General features: G+C 43.1%; 1 protein-coding gene across 1 annotated transcript in view; it reads right to left on the reverse strand.

Annotated features, from left to right (window-relative positions):
- LOC112558510 overlaps nucleotides 1-26,014 on the reverse strand; it is a 57,253-nt gene that overhangs the window by 6,655 nt on the left and 24,584 nt on the right. Inside the window, exon 2 of the mRNA XM_025228985.1 lies at nucleotides 916-1,042. Within this exon, the coding sequence (XP_025084770.1) occupies nucleotides 916-1,042 (127 nt within the window). The remainder of the gene's footprint in view (nucleotides 1-915; nucleotides 1,043-26,014) is intronic.

Raw genomic sequence — 26,014 nt, forward strand, 5'->3', positions numbered from 1 at the left:
CAGCTTATAGTTTTCTCCTAAGAAAGGAAAAGCTATGGAAGTGACAGCCTACACGCCAATGGCGAGTCTCCTGCCGCTTAAACAAGCTCCGGCATTAGGTACAAAAAAAAAAAAAGAAAAAAAAGCAGATGTCCAACTGTCGGATGAGAGTGGCAATGAGTCAGTGGAGCGGAGAAATTAATTGTTGAACGTCCGATAAAAGCACTCGCCGTTTGACTGGCCTGCCCCTTGTGCGCATGCGCAGAAGCACGATGGCAGTCCATAAAGGCGGCGCTGTGGGTTGGCTGGGTGGCTGTGTGTGTGGAGTCCCGGGATTTCGCGTTTTTTCTCATTTCAGTCTACTGCTGTATGACGTGAAACTGCGGAGCCCAGTCCCCGAGAAATCAATTCCGAAGTTGAAATCAGAGTGCCCACGTAATGAAGGCAGCTTGCAGCAGATTAAAGTGAGGGCGATCGGAAAAACATCAACTTCAAAGAAAAGGAAATAACACAGGATGATGGGAAGCCAAGGGGGAGAAGCAGCGTTAAGGAGGGCAAAGTTTGTGCTCTGGTGATCAAGGCCGTGGCTGCTTCTTAACTCTGAGAAAGTCAAAGCTAAAATAATATAAAAAAATCTTCGAAGGGATTTCCCCCTCCCATCTTCCATTGCTTTCATCAGCTTATTCGTTATTATCTGAGATGTTCTTATAGTCCTTGTTCTGACTATTCCCGTGCCTTGCCTTCAATTGCTTTTTACCCGTCCACCTTCTTATCTTTGTAGGTTCCTGCATGTATGTATTTATTCTTATTTATATATTTATATGTCGGTATACTTAAACTTCCGCACGTAAACATGTATAAAGAAACATAAAGAAGAAGCGTCAGCATGTTCGTGTGTGAAACAAAATTTATCCAGAATAAAACTCAGCCACAAACCTGACATCTCCGGCAACGGTGGGAGTTGAATGTCTTCCTCACTTCCGCCTCGACCGCTGTCACTGGCAGTTGTCTCCCCTGACGTGTCGCTTTGGAAATCTTCGCCTGCCGACCGCCCAGTAGTACACTGAAACAAACAGTACAACCACCCCGGGTGTAAATCAACAACGGCTGGGTCTGGGTGATTCGATAACATTTGATTTGGTTACTCTTGTATTAATTTTAAAAATAAATGTTAGTTAAGGATGAAAAGTATAATAGAAAGAAGACAGTAAAAGTGAGAGACACCCTTTTCACGAGGTTGTCACCCTGTTTTACCGTCTGATAAAGTTTCGATATCGAAAACAAAGGAACCAGTAGAGTTGAAGATGAAAGGACATGATAGAATTTGATTATTTCTAAGAATATCTTTAGAAATTTATGCAAAAATATCGAGAATAAATAATTATTAATTAGTATTGTATATTTAATTTTTGTTATTTTTTTTAGACATCTCTAATTTGTGTTTGTGCCTAGTAGTAAAGAACAGCGAGCCTGACTTAAGCTTAGGACTAGCCATCTAAAAGTGCATATCATTATGGAGACGATGAGAACGATGATAATTATTATCAAAAACGTGTTGGATAAAGTAGTTCATGGACATTTCTAGTCATGGGTTCTTCCTGGGTTAAAAACAAAACGAAAATTTAAAAGAATATCCTCGTGTTTTACTCCTTTCTCATATAAGCAGTGTTCACACAAGCTTGTCGCTGCTGGTGTTGTGTGACGTCACTAACAATCCGCTTATGAAGGTCAATTGGATCGGCTTGCACTGCACGTGCGCTACGGCGATGGAAGAAGACAGCACGCTCCGCGTCGATGGCGTGGACCTCTACAAGGGTCTGCAACAGCCCTCGTCAACAAGCAAGACGATCAGCTGATCAAACAGCAGGGGCCTTTACGTTCTCACCTCCCGTAGTGCGGCCTTCAGAAAAAGCTAAGAAGATGGGAGTTTTTTTCTCACTATCATCATCATCGTCGTCGTCGTCGTCCTGTCTCCTTTTCTGGCCCTTTATACCGTCCTGCTTACTTCTGTCATGCAATAAAGCTCTTGTCATTCTGTAGGCGGGCTGGACCGCTCTATAACAGCATTACGGAAAGGGCGACCAGGAAATCGAAGTCGTAACCGTTCACATGGCCATCGACGCTTTGCTGTGCAAAGACTTGGCCGGGCAAATTGAAGGGTGAAGACCGTTCTTGGCTGTCCCCCTCCCGCCTCACCATCCCAGCGCAGTCTTCACCCAGCCAACCTCGCGTTGAAGCGGCCTTCAAGCCCTATCGACACGTCGCACCGTCTCGGTGACGTAATCACGGGCTCCTGTTACGTGCGGACCAGGGTTTCAAGGAAAGTTTTGTTTGATCAGGGATCGATTTCTTGTCGAGGAAACTACAGTGTGTGTCCGTTGAGAAACGGACAGGACCCGCCAACCAATTGAGTCAGCCGCACTGTGGAACTACTGGACGACCTGCAGGATTTTTTTTTTTTAAGTTTGTCGTTTTTGTCTTTGATTACATGCAGGAAGAAAGGAACTATGATCCTGAAAGAAGGAAAAAAAGAAGAAAAAAAAAAGGAGAAAAGGAAAGGCCGAAACACGACAGAGAGCGTTAATTCAATAAGCAGACGCTACAACACCGTACTCGGTCAGGGTAAAACCGACAGGCTCGTCATCAACGTCAATAAAGAGGAGAGAGGCTGACAACTGTGGTAGCGGCGCTCAGTTCTGTTAAATAGTTCACGATCTCTTCACGCCTGGGCATGACGTAACAGCGCGCAGGCGTCGCGGCGTCGGCATAGATCAAAGGCGCGTGCAAAAACGTGAGTACGCTCTCCAAAGCTCGACTGGAACACGGTTCTTAAAAAAACGGTTTGACAAGAATATATAGGAAATGATTGGCACGCACAGAACAAGGACAGTAAGGATTGACGCATGCGCGGACACACAGGAAGCACACCTGTTCGGATGCGCAATGCATGCTGGGAAACATGCAGAGAGAATAAGTGAGTAGGTGGCAAAGGTCAGTCCCTAAATTGGTTGTCGGAAGTGAGGTGTTGGAGGTCAGGATTTTGTGAGGGTGGTGCCTATCTCTTCCACTGCCTTGCTTTTGCCCCTCCGTCTGTAGAGTCCTCATTCCTGACAGATAAGTCGACTGGGTGACGTTGCTGCGACGCACGAGAATCGAACATGCTTGCCTCTGAGTTCAGACCCAGTGATTTAATTACTTGCTTCACCAAGTTAGTGCGTGTGTGTAGAGAGAGAGAGAGGGAGGGAACGAGAGAGTGTGTGTGTTAAAGAAAATGCTGATGTGGAAATCTGCCCATACCCATACATCCTATCGTAAAATTGACAAATCATTTTATGTTTTTTTTCCTCTTCTTGCGAGTGATGTGTTGAGGGTTAGTCAGGACGTTGTCTTTTGAAGAAAAACTAAGCTAACAAAAACTGGATGCACACGAAGTGAAGAAAATCAAATACTTGAGAGACAGAGAAAAAGAAAAGAAAAAGCATCACTAATGTCAAAGAGTGAGTTGTACATCTCTCTTTGATCGATGGGGTTAAGCAGTACCTTGATTACACGAGAACTGGTTAACGTTCTATGCAAACAATTTTTTTATGTATTTCCAGTCGAATTTTTGCTTCAACCTCATTACTTAATAGCCCAGGAAGGTTAGACTGCTCACCAAGCAAAAACTAGACCTTGCTAAAGTATTACACCGGAATCAGGGGCGTCCTCAGGCATGTCACGCCAATATACATTGAATATGAAAGAGAAAGAAAAAATAAGGACGCAGTTGACGGCAATGTGGTAACATTCTTCCCTCTCTCTTCTTCCATTCATCTCTTATTCAGGGATGTCCTCGTTCTGTTTTTTTTTTTTTTCTCTCTCTCTTCTCTCTCATTTTCCTTTCTCTATTCCCTCTCATATGCACAACTAATGAAGCCGATAATGCGCTCATTTCACCTGCAGCCATTCTCATCAGTTTTAACACCCTGCCATCAAAATGCTGCGAGATGTTTGTGTCATTATTTAATGCGAATATAGTTTTCCTTTCAGTATTGTAGGACATCCTTTGGCTGAATCCGTCTAATCAAGATATTGGAGTAAACAAATTGTAAATGGGGAAAATGAAAAACACTAACAAAATGGAGCAAACGGCAAAAATAACCCTATGATGATTAGACAAACCACAGTATTAAATCAAAAGTAGTTGGAAAAGCGGTAAAAATATCTCTGGAGTGATAACACACAACCAATGAAGAAAGAGAACAAAAAGAAGGAATAGGGGCGAAGAATGAATATGTAATTATAGAATTTAAATCTCCATCCTCTTTTTTTTTCTTCCCCTTCGCCAACCATTTCCAAACTGTGGCTTTGTATGTCTACCTCCCTTTAGGGAGGTGAGAGAGACCACTTCCAACAAACACATTGGACACGATTAATAAAACCGTGTTTTTATCGACGAAATCATGATTAACTGCACAATAATATACTTCGATTCCCACCCAATACTAGCATTCTTTAGAGAAGGTCCCTTTCCCTACGAATTTATCCCTTACAAATTTGTTTACTGCTGTGTCATAAGCTTGTGGACAACCTCCCTCGGCGCGGGAATCAATCAACTAAGTCAAATTCTCTTTACTAGAATGTGTTGTGTTGATTTCCTCCTCTATTTTCTTTCGCAATTTCTTATAATTTACCGCTGCTTGGTTTCATGTATCCGGCGATATGTAAATGGACTCTCCCGTTTCCAAATATCATTTAGAACGAATCCTTTTAAGCCCCCGTCGATAGTTCCGCTTCCTTCGGCTCTTCAATTTGCAGACTGACGGGCTGGCATGCGAATGAGAGATCTTGCCTCCGCATCCCCCGGTCCCGCCTTCAAACTGTGTGGAAAGGCGTGCAAAACTGCGGATGGGATTATTTCGTCTGATTAAGCGAGTTTGTCATTGTCTTTCTTTCTGCTGTTAATTGCTTCGTGCCTGCGCGTGGGGATCCGTGATGCGATTATTTCGAAGGTATGGAGACCATGAAGAGAGACGGCAAACGAATTTCAATCCACCTTTGAGCCACCGCCGCTGTAGCACTTGAATGTTACGGTTCGACGGAAACCCAGAACGTGATGTGTGTGAAGAAGTGGATGTGTGAAGTTATGGAAAGGACGAGTTCCAAACCACACACACACACACATACAGTGTAAAAATACAAGAAACATCCAACCCGAAACATTTTTTTTTTTTTTGCGAAGATAAACCTTATTAAGAGACGTTCTTATATGTGCTTATCAAATGAATGAGCGACCGAATGAACAGATGAATGAAAGTATGTTTTCTTATCATCTTAGCTTTCGGATTCACATTAAACAAATTGGAAAGGTGTCTTTCCTGCTTAAAAAATATCTCAGCTTTTATGCATTAAGCGCGAAGATTTTTACCCTTTACTTTTAAGATGAAAAGTAAGATTTCTACTTCCCGCCTCTCAAATTTACGATAAAGAGCTTTGAAACTGAAAATAGGACTTACACTTCATTTTTTGTTTTTCTTAATATTCGCCAGATAAAAAAAATCGATTTAATAACAGCAGAGAAAGTTTTTTTTTTTCCGGAGTAAAGCCAGTGCTAATTTTTTAACATAAGCAGTATTTACTGGAAAAAATGAATTTGAATTCGTCTCTCAGCCTGTAGAAGTGTAATGAGTCAACACAATGACGGATGGATGGATGTAAGAAATAGAGATATCTTGCGAACATTAATGTAATGATGAGTTGCATCCAGAATTTACAACAAATTACATCAGAATTTATATTTACATCTACGATTCTTGTGCCTTCATGAAACTCTTGTCATTGAGGATTTAAAAAAAGTAGATTGTCTGTAAACAATATCTGTATCTACTGGTTTTTTTTATATCTTTTTATCTTTATTTTTAAGCAGAAATATCTTAATGTCTACAAATTATGAATAAAGCCAGTGCAATATGAAAGCTGAATTTTTTCCATAAATTATTTATTGCATGTCTTCTGCTGATACTGTGGGCTGAGACATCGGCGAGTTCTTGCAAACTACTCATCTCTTCCCTTTCTTCTTTCCGTCTCTCCCAACTGCCCAACTGCAACATGTCTCTGCTGCACTTCTTTGTAGATTTTTGAAGATGTTACACAGTCTGCACACGACCCCGGAAGTAAGGACGCTGTCAGACGAGGGCAAACCCCGGGTGGCTGTGCGCGCAGTCTGGCACCCAGGGAGACATCGGTCCGCGCTGCTGGAAGGAACGTGCGTGGAGTGCGAAGTCCTCCAGGCTGTGAGCCTGTGAGCCTGTGAGCCTGTGTGAAATGTCCGGTCACTGTCGTAAAATAACACCCTTGTCCGTGCCCATACTTTTCCGTGAATTACGCTTGACAGCAGATTAGCATCTTTCAGGGCAGTTCCTGACATTGTCTTCCAGCATCCGCGAACCTTTCAAAGTCGGATCAATTTTGTATGAGCATGTTATGAACGCAAAAGAACGTGTCAAAATCTGGAGAAAAGAAAAGACCAACAATGCTCTCCCCGCCCTTTCGCCATGAAAAGCTCCCTCCTTCCTGGATTAATTTTTTTTTGAAGTAGTCACGCCTGGCACTATGTGGGAGGCTGCACGGCTGCTGATCTGGTGGAATGCATGTCAGGGCGGCTTCTAGTGGCTGGCATTTGCTAGTGAAGGGCTGTTTTCAATAATTCAAGATGCCGTGGACACGGCTCCACAGGACGCAGCCATGTTTCCTCGGAGGCATGCGGTCTTCGCCCTTATTCCAAAGGCCTGGGGCTGTGTCACGTGGCTGTGTTGTTGACATGCGTAACACGAGGCTGAGAAAAAGGCAGATGCTCGGCAAACGAGCTCCTTCCTTTCTGGACAACAATATTGGGGGTTGGGGAGGGGATACGAGTGTGGATGTCGAGCGGGTGGAGGAAGGTGTAGTGGGTGGTTGGGAACGATGTAAAGGAGTGTCATCACCCCAAATACTACAACACAGACTCTTTGGAATCGTTAATTATCCGTTAAGTTAAAAAAAGGGGTAATTATGAGCTCGGCGATGCCACGATGTTTAATTCCGGATTGAAGAACGTAGGTTTTTTTGTTTGTCGGTGTCTATTGGGAATTATTGCCATACTCAATCTCTCTAGTTGCAGAAGCTTTGAATGCAATAACAGTTAAATCCTCTTTGAAAGGATTTGTGTACGTTTATCCATTGTCGGACTTTCTTCTATTGTTTCATGTGAGCTATGGTGTGCATTCTAGTTTTGCTTTACGTGCTGTCATCGTGGCAGCTTACTGAAGTTCAAACGGCTTTAAAACTGTCATACAAGATATAGATATGTTGTCTACACATCTCACACGGTGATTTTTTCAATTGAAACTCTATAAATAAAATATCCTACACCAAGTGGTTGAGTCGTTTTGGAGCAAACTTAATTTTCTCATATCGGGTAATGCTAGGCTCATTTAGAGAATAATCTGATTCGGTCTAAGCTTGGAGACCTTTGCATCTGGCACATTCTTTGTTGTCTTTCGTCGTTGATGATTTATAAACCATTTTTCGCAATTGAAAAATGAGAATTGTCTGAAAATAAGATTGTTTCGCACTTGCTTACTGCTTCTCAAAGACCGTTTAATACACTAAGCTTCAGCACCTATAAAGAGTAGGAAAAAAAAATTGTCAAGCTTTGTCTCACAATCATTATTTAATATAAGATTTCCGTTTGAGTACAATAACCCTTGTCATTAAAAGCCCGATTCATTCAACTGACCTCTACACCCAGCCGTTGTACCCCTTTCGACCGGTCTTTAATGTTTACGCATGCGCAGTACGATGCGTCTTTGAATATCCGGGAAGAAGGGGGCGAAGCTCGTCATCAGCTCGAGCCACGCGGAGAGAATGCGGGTAGAGTCATATGTGTGCTGCATGATCGAACATTGACCTTGCAGGTTAGTGGAAAGCTCTTTGATCTCGAGACTTGGAATTGGCAGGACCGTGTTGAGAATCGCTTTGATTGCACCAGCCATTCACGTCGCTCCGAACGATCCAGAACAGGAGAAACCTAATGAGATCAGCGCCGCCTGGAAGAACGCCGCCATATATGAGGCAGAGACAATATGGCAGAGGGACGTTTACGAGGTTTGCTATTAGCACAAGGAAGGATTGCGAGCAGCCACAAAAAAATACAAGGTACAATGAGATCATGTTTGGGTGAGTGAGTGGGTGAATGAGTGAGTGGGTGAGTAGGTGGGTGAGTGAGTGAGTGGATGAGAGGTGTGAGTGAGTGATACAAAGAAGAAACAAAGTAGAACCCCTCAGCTAGACACCCTGACAGTCCGTGGGACGGACCATGTGCGAAGAAGAAGGAAGACAGAAGAAAGGCGAGCACAGGGGAGACATGGCACAAGTGGGCAGCTCGCTGGCGCTGACATCTCTCTTGTCACTGGTTTGTGCAGCTTTATTCTCTCATCAAACATTCTGAGTTGCTGCGGCTCCTTCGACTCGGCTTGAATGGTGCTTGTGTTCTGCCAAAATTATTTGATCTCCACGCTGAGAAGCCCTCTACTCTTTCATTTTCCTTAATCCGCTTTCTTTCTCAGCTCAAAAGGCGGAGGAGGGAAAGACGGAGGGATTGCAGGAGTGAAATCTTCACACGAACAGCCACATTGAGCGTTCCTTGTGGACTCCTGACAATATTCCCTCACAAAGACCCTGACTTTTTTTTGGAGGTACTAGGAGCTGTCCCAGGGGTAAACCATCAAATGAAGACAGAACCATTTTAAGACTTCTGGAAGTGATGGAATGAGTTTCAAATGTAGAATGTACGTACGACGGTCATCTACCTTAAAGCACGAAGTTCAGCATTTTTAAGGAAACGAAATGAGAGAAGAGGGAGCGTGAAAAAGGGGGAAAATAAGAGGCGGGTTGGTAAGAGAATACCGTAACATCTATCTTCAAAATTCCCTAAAACTAAAAACAAACTCTTATTCATTGCGCTTTGTTTCTTGTGGATCGCGTCTCCGAGGAAAACAAAGAAAAAATTGTCGAGGGTTTGCCTTGATTTATCAAGACTTTAAAATCACCAGGCTTTTGTATCAGCTTAAAGGCAGCTACAGAAATTGGAATCCCAAACAAGTAAAAAGAAATGGTTTTTAAACACTAAAGACAATCTTATTACCGCGCTTGAATTCGCAGTATTTTGGACGCCTACAAAAGAAACAAGCTAAGGAGTAAATATCAAGAAAACTTATACATTAATAAGCTAAACAACAGATCGGAAATACCAAAAAATGTCAAAATCGTAATTTCTCAAGCATTTTCCTTTCTCAAGTCTGTCAAAAATATGAAAGAGGAAACCCAGAAAAAATGTTCAATAAAGCAATTTTGATGCAGTCAAGCATCGCAAACTCCATATTCTCAATTTTCTAATTAGCTGAAATCACCTCTAATACCCTGTCTTTTCTAAATATTAGCACTAGGGATTCAACGGTTTTTTTCTGCAAGATCGAATGCAAATTCTTTACAAGAACCGAAAGTTAGCCTGAACAAATGTAACTGAAGTCTTATTCGTGAGTTTACACACAAGCTCAGGCTAATGGTATGGAAGCCAGTTGTGAGAATTCTATCTTTTCCTGTATCCTAAATGTTAACAAAAGTCCCTGTAAATTACTGTCGAAGTTTCTGAATTGGAATGAAATGATATATTTATATCAGTGTGTGAATTATGATTGTCTCTCCTGTAGTTTTGTAGGTCTACGAGTAGGAGTTCAATCCACTTTTTCGTAAATCGCGGAGCATATCAAAGTATCAAAATAACCACCACACGATCAAAAGCTCGGTGTAGAAAAGTAAAAGATTGCTGTGCGTCTCATCAGGCCATGTGTTGTGATCTTTTATTATTCTCCTCCTCCTCTTCCTCCTCCTCTTCCTCCTCCTCCTCCTTCTTCTCCTCCTCCTCATCATCATAGAGTATCAGAATGCCAATTTATTAAATTAAAGCTTCATTGTAATGAGATATGAAACAAAGAACTCAAATATTCACATCAAACACGCTGTTCACAAACGTTCAAACTTCTACAAATGCTTGTACTACGAAGCGTGAAAAAGCACAACCGCGCATGCGCACATTTCATCTACCGTTCCACAGCTGTGCACTGCGCTTCACTCTTGAACTCTTTAATATCTCGTGCTTTAGTTTGCCGATGTAATGTTATCCAAATCGCTGAATTTCCGACTTCATTTCTTTTACCGACTTTAAAAAAAAAAAAAGAGGAAGGAAGGAAAAAAAAAAAAAAAAAAAAACAAGAAAAAAATATGCCGTCCTTCTATAAGCTGGCGAAGACATCCATCACGTCCAACTGCGCAAATATCACGCAGGTCTCGAACATGAGAGTGCATGCCAGTCTTAGCCTTGGCACCGTCCACTCGCCGCACGATGCCACCCGACTGGGGAGCGAAAGCTGTCTCGAGTGCCCGGCGTTGTTCGTGCATTAGCACGGCCCAGCCATCGATTACGCGTGCGGCAGGAATAAAAAGTCATCGGGGGCTAATCTGGGCAAGACGAGGCCTTGCCCGGAAGCCGCGCACGTTCAACCCGCTAGAACAATTGCGGTAATGCAGGCAGAAGTGACAGAACACGAAAATGCCTCCCCTGTCTCCTAATCCATCACAAGGGGGCCAGTAATTCGGTAGAGCTGTAGAGGGGCGACATCCAGGAGGAAGGTGGGGTGGATGTGGGGGGTGAGGAGTGCAGAGGGGGAGGTAAGGGTTAAAGAGGGAATGTGAATGACAGAGACTGTTACCACAGGGGTTAGCAAGAAGGGGAGAGGGGTTCTTACAATCAGACACAGCTTTGTGTAACAACATTACTTCTTATGGTCTTCCATGGAGGAGCAGACAACTCTTCCCTTTGCCAGTTTAGCAGACTTTCCTGACGATGGTTATAATAATTTTGCCAGTAGAGACTTTTGAAACATATCCTTCATTTTTTGGTCTATTTTAAGACTAAACATAGGGCAAATTAAAAAATAAATAAATAAATAAAATAAAAATAAATAAATAAATAAATGTCTCTACATTAGCAAACACTCTTTGATTAATTGGCCGAAAACACTGTGTAATCAGGAAAAATAACTTGTTGGTGACCGAAAATATTATAATAAGAACCTATAATTATGTAAAGGGATTTACCAAAATAGAAAATACCGTTAACTTTTAAAACATATTTTTTTTTCAGCCCACTGGCGTGGTGCTGATGTGTATGTGCATTCGTGCGTGCGTGTGTGTATTTATGTAGGTCTATAGAGTCCGTTCGCGAGAAGCAACAGCCGTCCGATCAGTTACATCACATCAAGCTGATGTTCTCGCAAGTATGTTCTACAGAATTTATTTCGGCAGCCCCATCCAGCCGGCAGTTTACATTACGCAAAAATGCAGAGAAGAACACCGACAGCTGCACAGCCAAAGATTCGGCGGAAGTCACAGTGGGAGGCAAGAAGTTGTGGGGGTTGCGGGTTTAAGGGGGAGAGGGAAGCATCTCAGGCGAATAGCTACACGGGGTGTAGCGACATCAAAACCAAACACAGCGGCGTGCGTGGAAACCAGATCTCGGCGCCACGAGATCACGTTGCAATGAAGCGAGAGTAAACACAATCTCGTCACGTTATCGTCCATCCGGTGCGAGCGAGGCGTGCTGAGGAGCGCGAACCTGTTTGACTGCCCCTCCCCTGCGATCCCCACACCAACAGTCCCCAGAATATTTTTTTGCGCCTCCCACCAAATCCCACTCTTGTTAACGTTTGAAGCGCAGGTCGGAATCCCTCCGCAAATAAGAACCTAATCGAATGAATAGGATTAATAAAAAGGCTCTTTGCTGTGTCACTGCTGTCCACCAGGATGTAAACATACTGAAGCTCCTGATCCCTTCCGCTTTGACCCTTGACCTGACACGATCCCTCCAAACACGAATCCTTACCCAACATCCCTTTCTCCTCACGCGCCATGCAGCCCCGCCCTTCCGCTCGGCATCAAACTCTACTGATAATTATTATTAAAACGATATAGTCTACGGGTCTCGCCCTCTATTAGCCTCTTGTTTGAAAAAAAAAAAACCCAACCAGTACAGGGAGGAGTCTTGTCAACCAGTTAGTAAAGTAACTTGACTCCTAGCAAATAAAAAGAAACACATGTTAGCATCGATCCTATCAAAGCAGTACGTTTTGAAACTCTTGACATCTGATCGATTGTGCATGCAACATGTGAGATGCTGGCTGCAGCATTCACCACGAACCGAGACAAAACTGACAGGCGGAAGCGAGTATGGAAGAAAAAAGAAAAAAAAAAATGAAGCAACATCATGCATACACATCCGGATCTTGTTTTGTAAATGTTCCGTTGACCGTGAGGTGGAGATCGAGTCTGCCAAGAGGCACCTCCTCTTACTAGACAGGTTCTTGGAGGGAGAGAGAGAGAAGGGGAGAGGGAGGAAAATAGTTTGTTTTCTCCGAGGATGGAGGTATAAATGAGAAGTGATTAGGCATTAGTGTTGGCATGCACCAGACGTCCTGCTGATTGTCAGTTTAGTGTACATTGAATGCTCGGCTAAACCACTTTATCGCTCCGTGACCATCACGTGGTGTATCATTTCCCGTTGGCCAATTCCATCGACCGTAATCTTGCGTGTTTGCACATGAGAGCGCGTGCGTGCGTGCGTGAGTGCGTGCGCATGCATGTGCAAATTTTCGATCGCCTTAAAAGTCATATTTTTTTATGAACGATACCCCTTCTTGCTGTTACCTTCCCAACCTCTTCATCAGTGTTGCAGCTTTAAAGAAGCTAACAACACAGTGTCACGCCTTAATCTGCTCCACAACCAGGATGCTCATAACGAGGGATTTATTCTCACCCGGCTTCTGATGTTTCGATAATTCTCGCTCGTCTTTGAGTAATTTAACAAGAAAAAAAACTCAGGCCGTGAGTCAGGAGTACGCACATCTGATACCGTGGAGAAAACCAAAGGCGATCAACATTATGCCTTTGCCTTCGGCATTTATGGTTTCTTGAATCGGTGTCAATAAAATGCCAGGAATGAACTAGCTTCCAAACGATTTTCCTTCCGCAATTCGGTATTATTCAATAATCGCACCAAAATGCGTTGTGACGTCATGATCTGCACATAATGCAGGTCACGCCCTGTTTCATGTCTTGCAACAAAGAAAGGAAAAAAGACATTAAGGGCTCAGCTGCAATATTGTTATTCTATGATCAGACTCACGGTAAGCGACTTGGACTAAACACGGTCATTGTCAGAACTTTATTAGTACCCAGCAGTCATTGGCCCTCATCAGAAAGAGTTTTGGAACTACGCAGAAAATGGTCTTTTCATTGGCATGCATTCAGGAATACGACATGTTTCTCTTGACATAAATCCATGATATATCTAATATATGCGTGCATCTCCCTTTCTCTCTCTCTGTAAAATGCACGTGCAGAGTCACGTCAGTATTATTTCGAATACCCGGTCTTCTCTGCTTCTCCTACTGCATTAAGTTCAGACTTTGATGTTCATGGCTTATAATCAGAATAATGTAGATATTTTTTTAAAGAGATACAGCTGTTAAAGCTAAGCTCCAGAAAGGGATTTGCTGTTTTTTAAAGCAAGTTAAGCTTTATTTTATGACAGAGCTTATAGCAGGATCACATCTTAAATAAGGCAGCACATCAGGATCCAAGTATTATGTGTCCTGTATTTAGACCAAGAAATTACTAATGGCGACAGGTTATTTAATACACGACAAACCAAACAAAAATATTGGACAAAAATAAAATGTATTTTCCGCTTCTATTGAGTGCTTCTATTACAATGCTTAGTCAACCTTCGCAAGAATGGGAGGAACCATGCAAAATCTCTGCGATGAGTCTTTCGCCTGCTTTTTAAAATGGAGTAATTATTGAAAACTGACGATTGGACATAAGGTTCTGACAACACATTCTTTTCCAACACTGGTTGCATTCAGTGTACATAAATTCTGTGTCCAAAAGGGTTCTTGTAAGATGCGTGTTACCGCGTTTGTCTCTCGACAGAAGCTGTGTGGTCTTCATACCACAATGGCGAACGTTTGTCTTTCGACAGAAACGCAAGGCTTACAGCAATGGTCAACGTTGTTTTTGAGAGAAAACCGATAGGCCACGCAGTTTGTATCCAAAGTTCTCTCCGACGATCGTCTGTTCCAGTGAACAGATCAGCAGCGAACTCTGGCATCGCTCTCTTGCCCGTTGCCATTATCTGACGCCCTTTGGCGGCTGTGGATAACGATCGCGATAAACGGCGAGGACGGAGTGGAGTGGGTGGCGAAGGGTGTGGGGGAAATGTCATTGTCAACACGTTGGTGTTTGACTGATATCCCTCTAAGCTTTCAGACCTCCGTTATCTTTAGGTTCGATGCGTGGAGACAAAAGGTCTACATGGTCCAAATTGACTAAAATGTCTCTGAAAGGTCTATTTTTGCCCCTTATTTTCTGCGCCCACCCACCTGAGCTTGCCATTTCCTTTCTTCCCTCTCTCTCTCTCACACACTTACGTACGCACCTTCAACTCACACCCACAGAAATACACATTTAATAACAAGTTCGCGCCCACTAATGTACTGGCGTCTGCAAACAAAGTGGACAGTGACTTTGTCCAAAAGAACAAGAGATGGCAATAAACAGGATGAACACCATGAGCATGCCAGCCAATAAACACTCACAGATCACGACTCCCACCTTAGAGAAACGATCTTATCATGACCTACATTCTTCGATCACGTGACAGCACGCGTGACTTTAACGAGAGAACATGGGCACCTCGAGTGGCAAATGGAAATGCGAGATAAGAAGAGCAAGAGGGTGGGTGGGAGTGCGTATAGTGAATCATCCTTTGACGCCTTGTACGCTGTCCTCGCTCGATGAAACCTGTTGGACGAATTTTTCCGCGTACTTCGAGAAAACTGACATCATTGATTTCCGTTCTCAGATGAATAGCTGCTGAAGGTGCTTCACATCCTGATCGTGGTAATTTGAAACTTCAAAGACGGCTTTTCTCTGGTTTGGAAAAGATTTATTTCAGTTCACTGAGCTCAGTGTGAGCGTATATTCAATGTGGCTGCTGTGTACCGGATAACATGTCAAATGCAAACTATGAGCATCTGTCGCTTAAGACAAAAAATACATAAATAAATAAAATAAACCTTTGTCCTCATTCTCTTCCCTGTGATAATTATCTTGACTTATTATGAGACTCAGATTGAACATTAAATTTCAAATAAAATGTTTTGCCAAGTTTGTCGCATTTTTGACAACAAAACAGAAACGGACCCTCCTCTCTGTCTCTCGTTCGCCCTCCCTCTCTCAGGTGGCTCTTTAACCACGGCAGCACCTTTGGGTTTGGCCAGAAAGAGTTTGGACTTTCTATCAAACTACATCACTCAGCACTTCCGCGACCGCTGGGTGCTGGGGAACAAATTCAATCAGGTGTGTCCAAATGCTGTCGCAGCCGTGATACATTAGGTCCGGCGGTCTGATTTACCAAGGTTCGCCTGTAATCTCCTCTGCATACTGTCTTCCAGGCATCGATAGTTTTAAGTCAACTTTCTTCTTACAGTTTTCAAGCCCCTTCTCTCTCTCTCCCCCTCCCCAAACTTTTTCGTAATCTTGTCTTTATTTGATGCCATCCTCGGTGCATAATGAAGTGCCCAGCCTACGTGGCCAGACAGGTTAAAAATATTGTTTTTAAAAAACCTGGAGGCGGAATCGATGACAAAGTACGATATGGAATTCTTTGCAGACGGGTCAGGCGGGCTTGAGTATAGATTGGCGATTGTTCAAATCATCGAGCCCTGAGGGGTGTCTTGAGTACATTATCGAACACAAGCTTGAAATAACAATTTTCAACAACAAGTAACCCCTTTCCTTCTTTTGTTGTTTCTCTGCTCGAGAGGAGCCATTAGAACGGCGATGCCATCGGGGGAAACTGCATTTTCCGAGGCTGAATGGCACTTGCACGTGAAGAACAAAAAAAAAAAAAATAACATGGTGGCAGTGGAATGAAAACTGCAGAGTGGCCACCCGTCTGAATGATAACTCTGGCAAGCACAGTTGGCAAGCAAGTCATGTACTGCGTGTCTTTCAAAAACTTTGCTTCTTACAAGAAGCTATATCTGTAAGCTGACTGGATGTCTTCTTTTTATATGTGATGGAGAAAAATAATATATTATATAAAGAAAAAAAACAACAGAATGTCAAGTGCATATTTACAAGCATAAATGTTTGCATACCTATAACAACTGCATTCCGGAGTGATGGATAGACAAATGAAAAACATCAAAAGGGATTGACCGAGAATTATACAGAGAAATATAGGAAAGTACACATTTGAGTTCACCATCCAGCATGACTGAGTTCAGGATGGTGTGTGGGAGGACAGGTAAGCACACGACGAACATTGTAACACCTTTTCGACCATCTGAAGTCTGCCTCCTGTAGTCGAGGGATCAGAAGGTTCATCTCACCTTGCTACAAAATGGCAAGAGATGGTCTTTGAAACTGAAATATCTCGGAGTTTTTCGATCAGTCAGGATCAGTCGTAAACAAACATGTGGAGGGATTCTTAAGGTGGAAACTAATCACTCCTTGTGGCCTGCTGGTGCCTGACAACTGCAATAACGACTTCCTGTTATTCATTGTGTATCATAATAAAGGACAAAAACAATTCAACGGCGTGGTATCAGCTGTCCGCGCTTGCAGAAAAACACACATGTTTATTCAGAGCAAAGAAACATTTCACAATCTTTCCAGCAGATGAAAAGGCACACGTGTGTGTACCTTGGATGCAAGAGAACAAATATTGGACTTACAGCAAAACAACTCATAAAGCAAGCACAAAGGGAAAACAGTATCTTTGATGGGTCTATAAATAGAAAACTGACATTGATTTCTTCTTCTTTCTTTTCTTCATGAAAGTGATCGCAAACTAAACTTATTAATACGCAATCTGAATAAAAGGGAATATAGAGCAATCTCCAGGGAATTATTCCCATCTGCATGACGGACAGTATCCCTCATGAATATGTAAATGTTTAAGGAAGGGAGGTGATTCAGAAGATAAACCTGTACTAAGATATTAGTATTTGGATGAAGGATAAGGAGGTGGAGGAGGATTAAAGGGTGGAAGGCAGCAGACATAACAAGATTTATTACAAAAAAATTGTTCGGATATCTTGTTCATACACGAGCACCTGCGCAGGCATTCACACATCCACGACCACACTTCGGGTAAGTAAGGAAGGAAGACATCTAACCCAAAAGTGTGAAAACTGGAAAGACACGTGACTATCTTTTCAAGGGGTTAAGTAGTTAGCGGTTCTTTGTCTCAAAATGTGTATTACAATGTGCTTTTATGTGAAAGACAAACAGAAGAAAGCGAAGAAAGAGATTAGAAGTTTCAGTTGGTGGTGACGATGATGGATGGTGGAGGTGGAGATGATGGTGATGATGATCACACTTTCCATGTAAAAATGTGCTGTAGGCGCTGTGAACAGAAGACTTCATAGGAACGGACAGTCAATCATACAACAAAGAAACAAGCGACAGGAAGCTGATCACATCGCGAAAAACAAAAACGAAGTTGTATGGACAAGATTGAAAAATGAGGCGAAGAAAATAATGTTCTCTCAACGACGGCAACGAAAAAGAAGAAAGCTCTATAAAAAGATTCCAGGTGCAAGAAGTACAGCAGAAGAGCAGTATATGGATGGTGATTAAAGAGTGGTGAGCGAAATAGGAATAATAATCTTTTGGACGAATGATAGCAATCGTAATTATCATTATCATACAATGTTATGAAGAGAGCTTCCCTTGCAAGTCCTTCATCACAATACTTCTCTACATCATTGATTCCATGACATATCCGTAAATCAGACCGTTTATCTGAAAGTTTATGTATACTTATATTATGGTAAGTATTTACATTTTTTCCTTTAATTCTATACTATGTATTGCTGCTTGAACAGCTATGTACCTGTTTATTAGGTTTATAGATTTTCGTAACCATTTCCAAAGAACTGTATGGTCGGAATGAGGTCAAGAAGCCGTTACCATGGCAATACTATTGATAAATTGACAAATCACAAATCAAACGTGAAAGTTCAAAGGAATTACAGCACCATTTTTTTCCCTGGTCGTCTTATAATATTTATTTTAATGATGATTTCAGGAAGAGATAACAATCATTTTTGCATACCAATTTACAAAGATTCAGCTTTTGTGACTTAAATATCAATTAAAAAAAACACACTGCTAGTCACGTGACTAGTGGCTAAAAGGTACTTAACGAGAGTGAGAAAACAGTCGTAAAGGCAGTCAGGGTATTAATGAAAACCTCTCTCATCATTACAGTTTGTAATAATTGCATCGTACATTGATCTGTACTTGTAGTCTCCAAACGACAAAAAATACATCTCACAAAGAAATTCTTTCATAACAATGTCAGCTTCGGCTGTTCTCGGCCTTAGATACTGGAGGGTTTTCTGTTTTCAGGTCCTGAGCTCGTTAAATTTATCTTTTTTTGTTTTCCCTCACAAAGATATCGTGCTTTTACCGCTGTTATCTGTTTTAAAACATCATCTGCCCTTCTAGGAGGGTCTCCAAACAACCCTTTTAACATTTAGCAGTCCTGGATGCGCGTGAGGAATGAAGCCGCACGAGCGCCGGGGGTTTGGCAGTCGCAGGGAGGAGTGAGTGAGTGTGTGAGAGGGGGGTAGTTATTACTACAGCTTCTCCGTACATTAACCTATAGAGCCGGCGGATGAGAATGGAATGGTGGACATTTTGGTTTCCACCCCCACGTTTCTCCTGCGCTCCAACGATAGGCTCGTTAGTCATACTTTCAGCCTGCAGCATGATGTCGCCTTATATGTGTTGCTAAAAGTGTTCCACGTGATTTTTGTCCACCAATTTGCTGTGATTTTTTTTTTTCTTTTTTTTTTACCTGGGTCCATTTATTTGTAACAAGGTATCACCGTTGAGATGTTGACCTAACGCGTGGGTAGGTGATTGAAGAGGGTGAGCTTGTCCAGGCAGCTGTTAGGATGTAATGGATGAAACTAATACCGAAGATTTTATATTTTATATGATCTTTTGCGTTATTTAACATGTTTACGATTGGTAGCAGAGGCTTTCTGTCATCTGTGTGTTATGAACACGGATCACTTGTTAAAACAAATATACTGTCCCATGCAAATTAGGGAGAAGCATGATTGGCATAGAATTACTTCTTCTAAAACACACACACACACATACACACACAGAGATATTTGTTCAAACATCCACAAACGCACTCACGAACGCGCCCACACACAGACCACTCAAGCCCACCCACACATATACACAAACACTCATTATTAACCCTTATACACAAATATCTAGTTAATTCTTTATCTTTCATCAATTCACACACGCACACACACACACGCATGCACGAATGTACACACAAACAGCCAAACACGTCAGCAATGTTATGATTAGTTTGGACGCGAGGAGCGGGCAACACACACAAAAGAAAGGCAAGTCCGCGATAACATGCAAACAAAGATTATTTGTCCGAGCCGCTGAAGTTGCTGCTTTCATCGTCACACACGGTTTGTTTTTGACCAGCAGCCCGACACGTTTCAGATAACTCTAATCTGAACGATTTTGTGCAAAGAGAACAGTCAAGCCTCGCACACAAGTCCCTCCTCGGCACCACTTGTATACCATGGAGCCCCTTGGTAGCATCCACTCTTCCCTCCATCACCTCTCCCCATCCCCTTACTTAAAAAAAAAAAAAAAAGGGCTCGGTGGAAATCATGAGCACTATTGCAAGGGAGGCCTTCATTGTCTCAGGCTGGATTTATTAGAGGAAACGGCCGCTAAGAAGCAATCGCATTTCTTTAATCATTTCTTCTCTATTTGCGCTGGCTCCCTGTTCTCCTCGCTGGCTCCCGATGATATGAAGGGCACGAGGGTAATTGCTGCACATGAAACTTTAACTCGCCTGAAGTAAAAAAAAAATCCTTCGGAGAGGGGGAAAAAAACAAAAATAAATAAAATAAAAATAATCGTTGTAGGAGTGAATGGTGGGTGGAAGAGTAAGGCTGAATAACTCTTAAAGCAAGAAAAGCTCTCGCTCCCACTTATCTCCCTTCTCCGTCTCTTTATCTCTACTGGCTTTTTCTTTGTTGGTGTCTGCCTTCGCTCTCTATCTCTGTCCTTTCTCATCCTCTCCGTATACAGGAGAGATAGGTTACAAGGGTAGGAAAAAAGATATTAGCTTGACAACAAACGAAAGAAAGCAAACATACAGACAGACTTCAATCGCGCGCGCGCGCACACACAAACACAGTCCTCACGGTCATCTGTGCACTGAGGAAGGCTTGATGGAGAAAGAAAGAATCGATAACCCATCAGACAATGCTCCTACAGCAGCAGCCACTTTAACAGAGGCAGCAGGTCGCAAATGTCCAGGAAAGCTAGTCGGTGTTCTGGTCTCCTCCAACACCGGGCCACAATACAAGCAATTACCTTTTGTTACAGGCTACAGTAACTCTTTACAGTTGGACCTCCACCATTCTCTCCCTTTTTTTTCCAGTCTCTCTTTTTCACTCCGGCAGTGTATTGGGTTCTTTCGTCTGTGAGTACTTCCGTGGGATTTTGTATCCGTTTGTCTATTGTTTCTGTGCATGCACGACCCTGTGTGTGGGTGTGTGCCTGGGGGATCATCTGCATATGGGTGTCATGGTGTGTCTCTATGTATGTCTATTTGTCCCCTCACTTGAACATTATACTCATAGATGTTTTCCTTCTATCCCTCTAGCTGATATATCTCTTTATTGACTTTTTCTGTTCTTTCTTTCTTCCCACTTCCCCTGAATATGGTATTTCTCAAACGGAAACATATATATATATATGAACCCATGTGTTAGTCTGCTCGGGTCTTGCTCGGCTCATAGGCAGGTTTTATGTCGCAGATGGCGTCTTGTATCCAAGATCAACAATAGTGATAGAGACACAGGCGGACGTGGGATGGACTGATGCAAAGTGGTCTTAGAATCAATATTTCGACGAAAAAGTGGGTTTGGTTACGAGGAGCAAGTTTTCAAAACTACATTCTTCTCCTTACTGAATCCTCAAACCTTCTTGAAACAACCTGCAAAATAAAAAATCCCCTACACCTCCACTGACAAAGGTGCGCAAACCTTCAAGGTGATCAGGTAAACAAGCAACCAATCAGCTACGAATAAAGTTTTGGTGCTCCCGGCTATTTATCTACAAAGAAAGAGAAAACGTTTGCGGTAGATGGCAACTTGGAAAAAAACTGTGGGCAGTCGATTATATATAGTTATTTTGGGTTTTTTTTTCTTTAGTGTCAGCGCGGTGGTGTGATGCTGGTGATTGTGGTGCTAAACAAAGCCAAAGCAGCGAGTAAAACAGGCCATCTAGCTAGCAATTACACTAATGATCTTGTACCTTCCAGTTCCTCGGCCGCCCTTAAACCATCCACCAACCTTCCCATACCTCTTTCTCCTTTTCGTCCCCTCCGGACAAGGGTAAACAAGAGCCGGAGTGAGCTAGTGCGATCTTTTCAAGGCCTCGGCCACTCCATGTCTACGCTTTCACCTGATGGCATGAAGGGTTGCACGGTTCGCGGGCTGAGAATTCGATCTCCTGCTTTTGCGAAAAACTGGCCGCGGGGCTTGAAAGCTCTTAAGATAACTTACGTCCGCCAAACGAGAGTGACCGATCGTACCCACCAAGACGCAGGTATGGATCCGCTTGCACCCGGTTATCCTCGGGAGGAAAATCGATCTTCCCTGCGTCTCCCCGACCTCCAGCTAGGCCCATCTTCAAGTCGTACACCGGGTGCCCGGTGCCTTGCCGCAGTCATCAGCCTGGCCAGGCAGTTTTTTTTTTTCCTTGTCGGAGGAATCACTGTGGGTGAGCGGCGATGTTCATTTATACCTCCCACTCTCCGATAGCCGTTGATTGTGAAGTCACGTTGTGCTAATCAGACGAAATGTTACCTTCGTTTCAAAACTACCCCATTTTTTCTTTTTTGTTGATGAGATACTCTTCCATGGTGATTTACTGTGTAGTGAGGTATTTTCCTGTACTGGCTTCTATTTGGGTTGCAGACCAAATCCTGTACAGATTTCAAATCGATCTCCCGGTCCTTTAGTGGAAAAAAACGATTTTTTTCTCTTGTTTGCGAGCGAGCTAAATTGTTTCCTGCAATGCCGAGCTGCACTTCCTGATGCTGAAACAGCCCTTAGACTACGAAAATAGACCTCCCCAAGTCTGTCTGCCGAGCAGGTTTAACCTCGAGTTGTGTCCAGTTGGTCTATTTATTTATTTACAACAGTGAGAACTCGGAGGACAAAGCAATAGAATGGCAAGGACAACAACAACTTTTTCTAAGGAGGCAAAATCGCAATTGCTTTAATGGTGAGACATGGCCGTGTAGATCGAAGAACAGCAAGAGCCGTCTTACTGATTTATTAATACAATACAATAAGATGTTGCATGTTCTTTCTACTTGGGAACACAAACACGACAGTTCTGGCGATAGAAAAATAAAAAGTCTGTTACAGAAAAAAAGTCGTAAAACTCCACTTCATCAGGAGTAGGTATAAAAGAAACCTTTTCCCCCAAATAACCTGACGCCAGCACGCACTATCATAACAAAAGACCATTCTTCCTGGAGATAAATAAAAATGGGAGACTAGCATCTGTTAGTAGACAGATAAGTTCTTCAAGCTCGCCATCGAGTCCGTAAAGAAAACGCTGACCCGAGGACCGGTGATCCTTCAAACGCTCTTGCTGCAGGCGGCCATGCTCTTTCACCACTGTCACCCACCAAAGAGGGTTTCACTTCTCCAGGTGTGGCACCCACCGCTTGAGGCCAAAGCTTCGATCATTTGCCAATGAGCAAACAGCGGCAGCGTGACAAAGACAGAGTGCCACTCTATTTCTGCTCTGCGCTGAGAGGCTGAGCAAGAGAGGAGGAGGAGAGAGAGAGAGGGAGAACGAAGGTGGGTGGACGTCTGGTTTATGAAGTGGGCGAAGCAGCAAGATGCATGATATCTACTCCTTTAGTTTCCATGGCAGATAATCTGTCTGTCATCAACCTGTCTGAGTATTTTTTTCTACCTGCGGCTTTCACAGATCACGTGGGGGAAGTGTTACATTACCTACCACCACCCCACTAACCTACCCCTAATATGGCGGCTTTTATCGCCTTTATTATCAAAGGTGTGCGTTCTGCTGGAGACACGAAAGTTTTGCACATTGTATTTCTGATTCTGTGGGGTTGTGCTCTTTTTCTTTTAGTTGGCTTCCTTTGAACAGTTGAAGTGACAGGACCTGCACACTTTCTCTTGCTTCTTGCTTGTCATAAAAGACTGGTGAATCAAAGAAACTTGAATCTTCCAATAAAAAAAAAAATGCGAAATTTTTCTCTACCACTCGTATGATCTTTCAGAAAAAACAGTTGGCTCAGAAAGAAAGAGAAAGAGACATTACAAATGCCGAGAAGCTTACATCTCGGATCTCTAAGGTGTTGTTTCCGGCTCTGTTCTTTTGCTAAGCTGCTTAAATAAACAAGGCTTTGGACCCAAATCATCAAGTGTTCATTTCTGTTTTTTGTTCTACTTTGGTAAGAAATCTTTAACATATACCATGAACTGGTAATTAGCTTCATAGATATCTTTCAACAAGAAAGCAATTAATGAGAAAAGTAAGTTGCAGACGGGGATAAAAATCGCCATCCATAAAAGATCCAGCAGGGAAGGCAAGTCTTCCAGCGGGTCTGCCTCGTGCTGGACTGGCCCTTCTATAGGTTGCAGACACTTATTTCCTATGATTTCACGATACATCCTTTTTACTTCGGACAGATGGGAAGAGAAAGGAGAAAAATATAGTCCTGGCCACAAGAGGTCAGAAGCTGCTTGATTTATTGGCCATCATGACCTCCCACGGTAGAACGCTTCAGGAAACGAGGTTTCACTTCTGAAAACACGATTTTTCTTTTCATCTACAGGCTCCTTGTGGTCAAAACCCTGTATTCATCTACACTGACTTACCGCCGTTTCACGGACACTGAGCATGAAGGAGGCACAAAGAAGTAGGTACAAGACCCTCGAAATGATCCCTAAAGCTCTATTTCCAGCCTCAAGGGCTGCGGGGATGCTGCTGCCAAGCGCTGCACCTTATCGTGCTAAGATGGCGCTTCTGGTCGTTGTTTGACTGATGGTGTCCCGACAAGATCCGGCCTGAAGAGATCTCACCGACTACTTACTCCTGGTCCACGTCCGCCCAGACTCAAACACTAATGAAGGCCCTGAGTGGCGAGAAGTCATCGAGACTTCAGCATCTCATCGGCTGCCGAGCAACACTTCCTGCTTCTCCAGGTAAGGAAGCATGGCACAAAAATAATATGTGCCACCAGGCAGAAATGTAGAGTCTGTGTGTGTGTGTGAAGGACTGGAAAGAATTACAGATTCGGGAAAACTTCGTCAACTTGTGAAAGTTCACAGAGAGACTGCCGAGGCTGCTTTGCATAGATAAAGAGTCGTGCATGCGCACACCCAAGTGACTCACTCAACCTGGCGGCCATTTAGGAGCCTGATAAGCGTCCGAAAGAGGATGAGTTGTAAGTGGGTCTGGTGACCAGCTGACCAGGCTTCCAATCAAAGAAGAATTGAACACCTGACAATGCTGAGTGGAATGAGAAATATGATAACCACCATTGTTAACAGCAGATGTCTTTCTTCCAGGGATGCTTCCTGTTTCTTTGTTAGTTGTTTAGCTTGCTTGTTTATTTGTTGGTTTGTTTGTTTGTTCGCTTTTTGTTTTGTTTGTTTGCTTGTTTCTTTGTTCATTTGTTTGTTTATTTGTTTGTTTGTTTGCTTGTTTCTTTGTTCATTTGTTTGTTTATTCGTTTGTTTGTTTGCTTGTTTTTTTTTGGTGTTCATTTGTTTGTTTATTCGTTTGTTTGTTTGCTTGTTTCTTTGTTCATTTGTTTGTTTATTCGTTTGTTTGTTTGCTTGTTTCTTTGTTCATTTGTTCACTTATTTGTTTGTTTGTTTATTTGTTTGTTTTGTTCTTTCTAGTTTTCGGTCTGTTAGATGACAATGGAGATCATTGGTTTCTAAATCACAGATCTTGAATAGTTTTCAGATTCGAAGAAAAGTTATTGTATCTTACCTGTCTTTTAATAGTCTTTACCTGTCGTCTATTTTTAATCTTGTAAGAAATACATTTTTTTTTTTATTTACAGTTGGCTTTCTGCGCTCTTTAAATACACCGAACTGAATATATACATCCGTGTGTGTGTGTTAGTCTTTTCCATCATCTTATCTCTCTTTCCGTGTCACTGAATGCCTCTCTCGCTCTCTGGCTCGCTGCAGAAGTCGCGCGAGACCGAATTAAGCTGTCACTATGAGAGACAGGCCATCTGGCGCCCCGTGGTGCTATAAAGGTTCTCACCTTAATGAGCCCGGCTGGCTGAAAACACGACAATCACACGAACATTTGGGGCTCCCCGCCTCGAACACCCCACGGCCTGAGGACAGCCGGATCCCGCAGTTTCCTCCTCCCCTACCCCCCCCGTCAAACGGTCCACGGAGACCTGCCGACCGGCTACCCGTCCCTCCCCGGCCTGCCAGGCACGCGCTGCTGTGCGGAAGGGTCACCTGCACCCGTTTATCGGGGAGACACCCAGGGGAGTTCTGCCTGGGATTGTCATCGAATTTGCAGGGTCTGGGAGGAGAAGGCGGCCCTGTCATTAGCTGGACGCTAATGCTGACCGCGTGGATCTAATTCGCCCGCTGACCACTCCCTTCGGCCACGTCAGTCTGGTCAGCCCCCGGCTTTGTTCTGCAGGAGCGGCTTTCAGTCAGTGGAGGAGTTCGAGCCCAAAGGTGCTGGGTGGGGAAGATGTGACGGGAGGGGGAGGAGGTTCTGGTGGACCAATCTGTTC

Source organism: Pomacea canaliculata, linkage group LG3 (assembly GCF_003073045.1).
Source record: "Pomacea canaliculata isolate SZHN2017 linkage group LG3, ASM307304v1, whole genome shotgun sequence".
Taxonomy (NCBI): domain Eukaryota; kingdom Metazoa; phylum Mollusca; class Gastropoda; order Architaenioglossa; family Ampullariidae; genus Pomacea; species Pomacea canaliculata.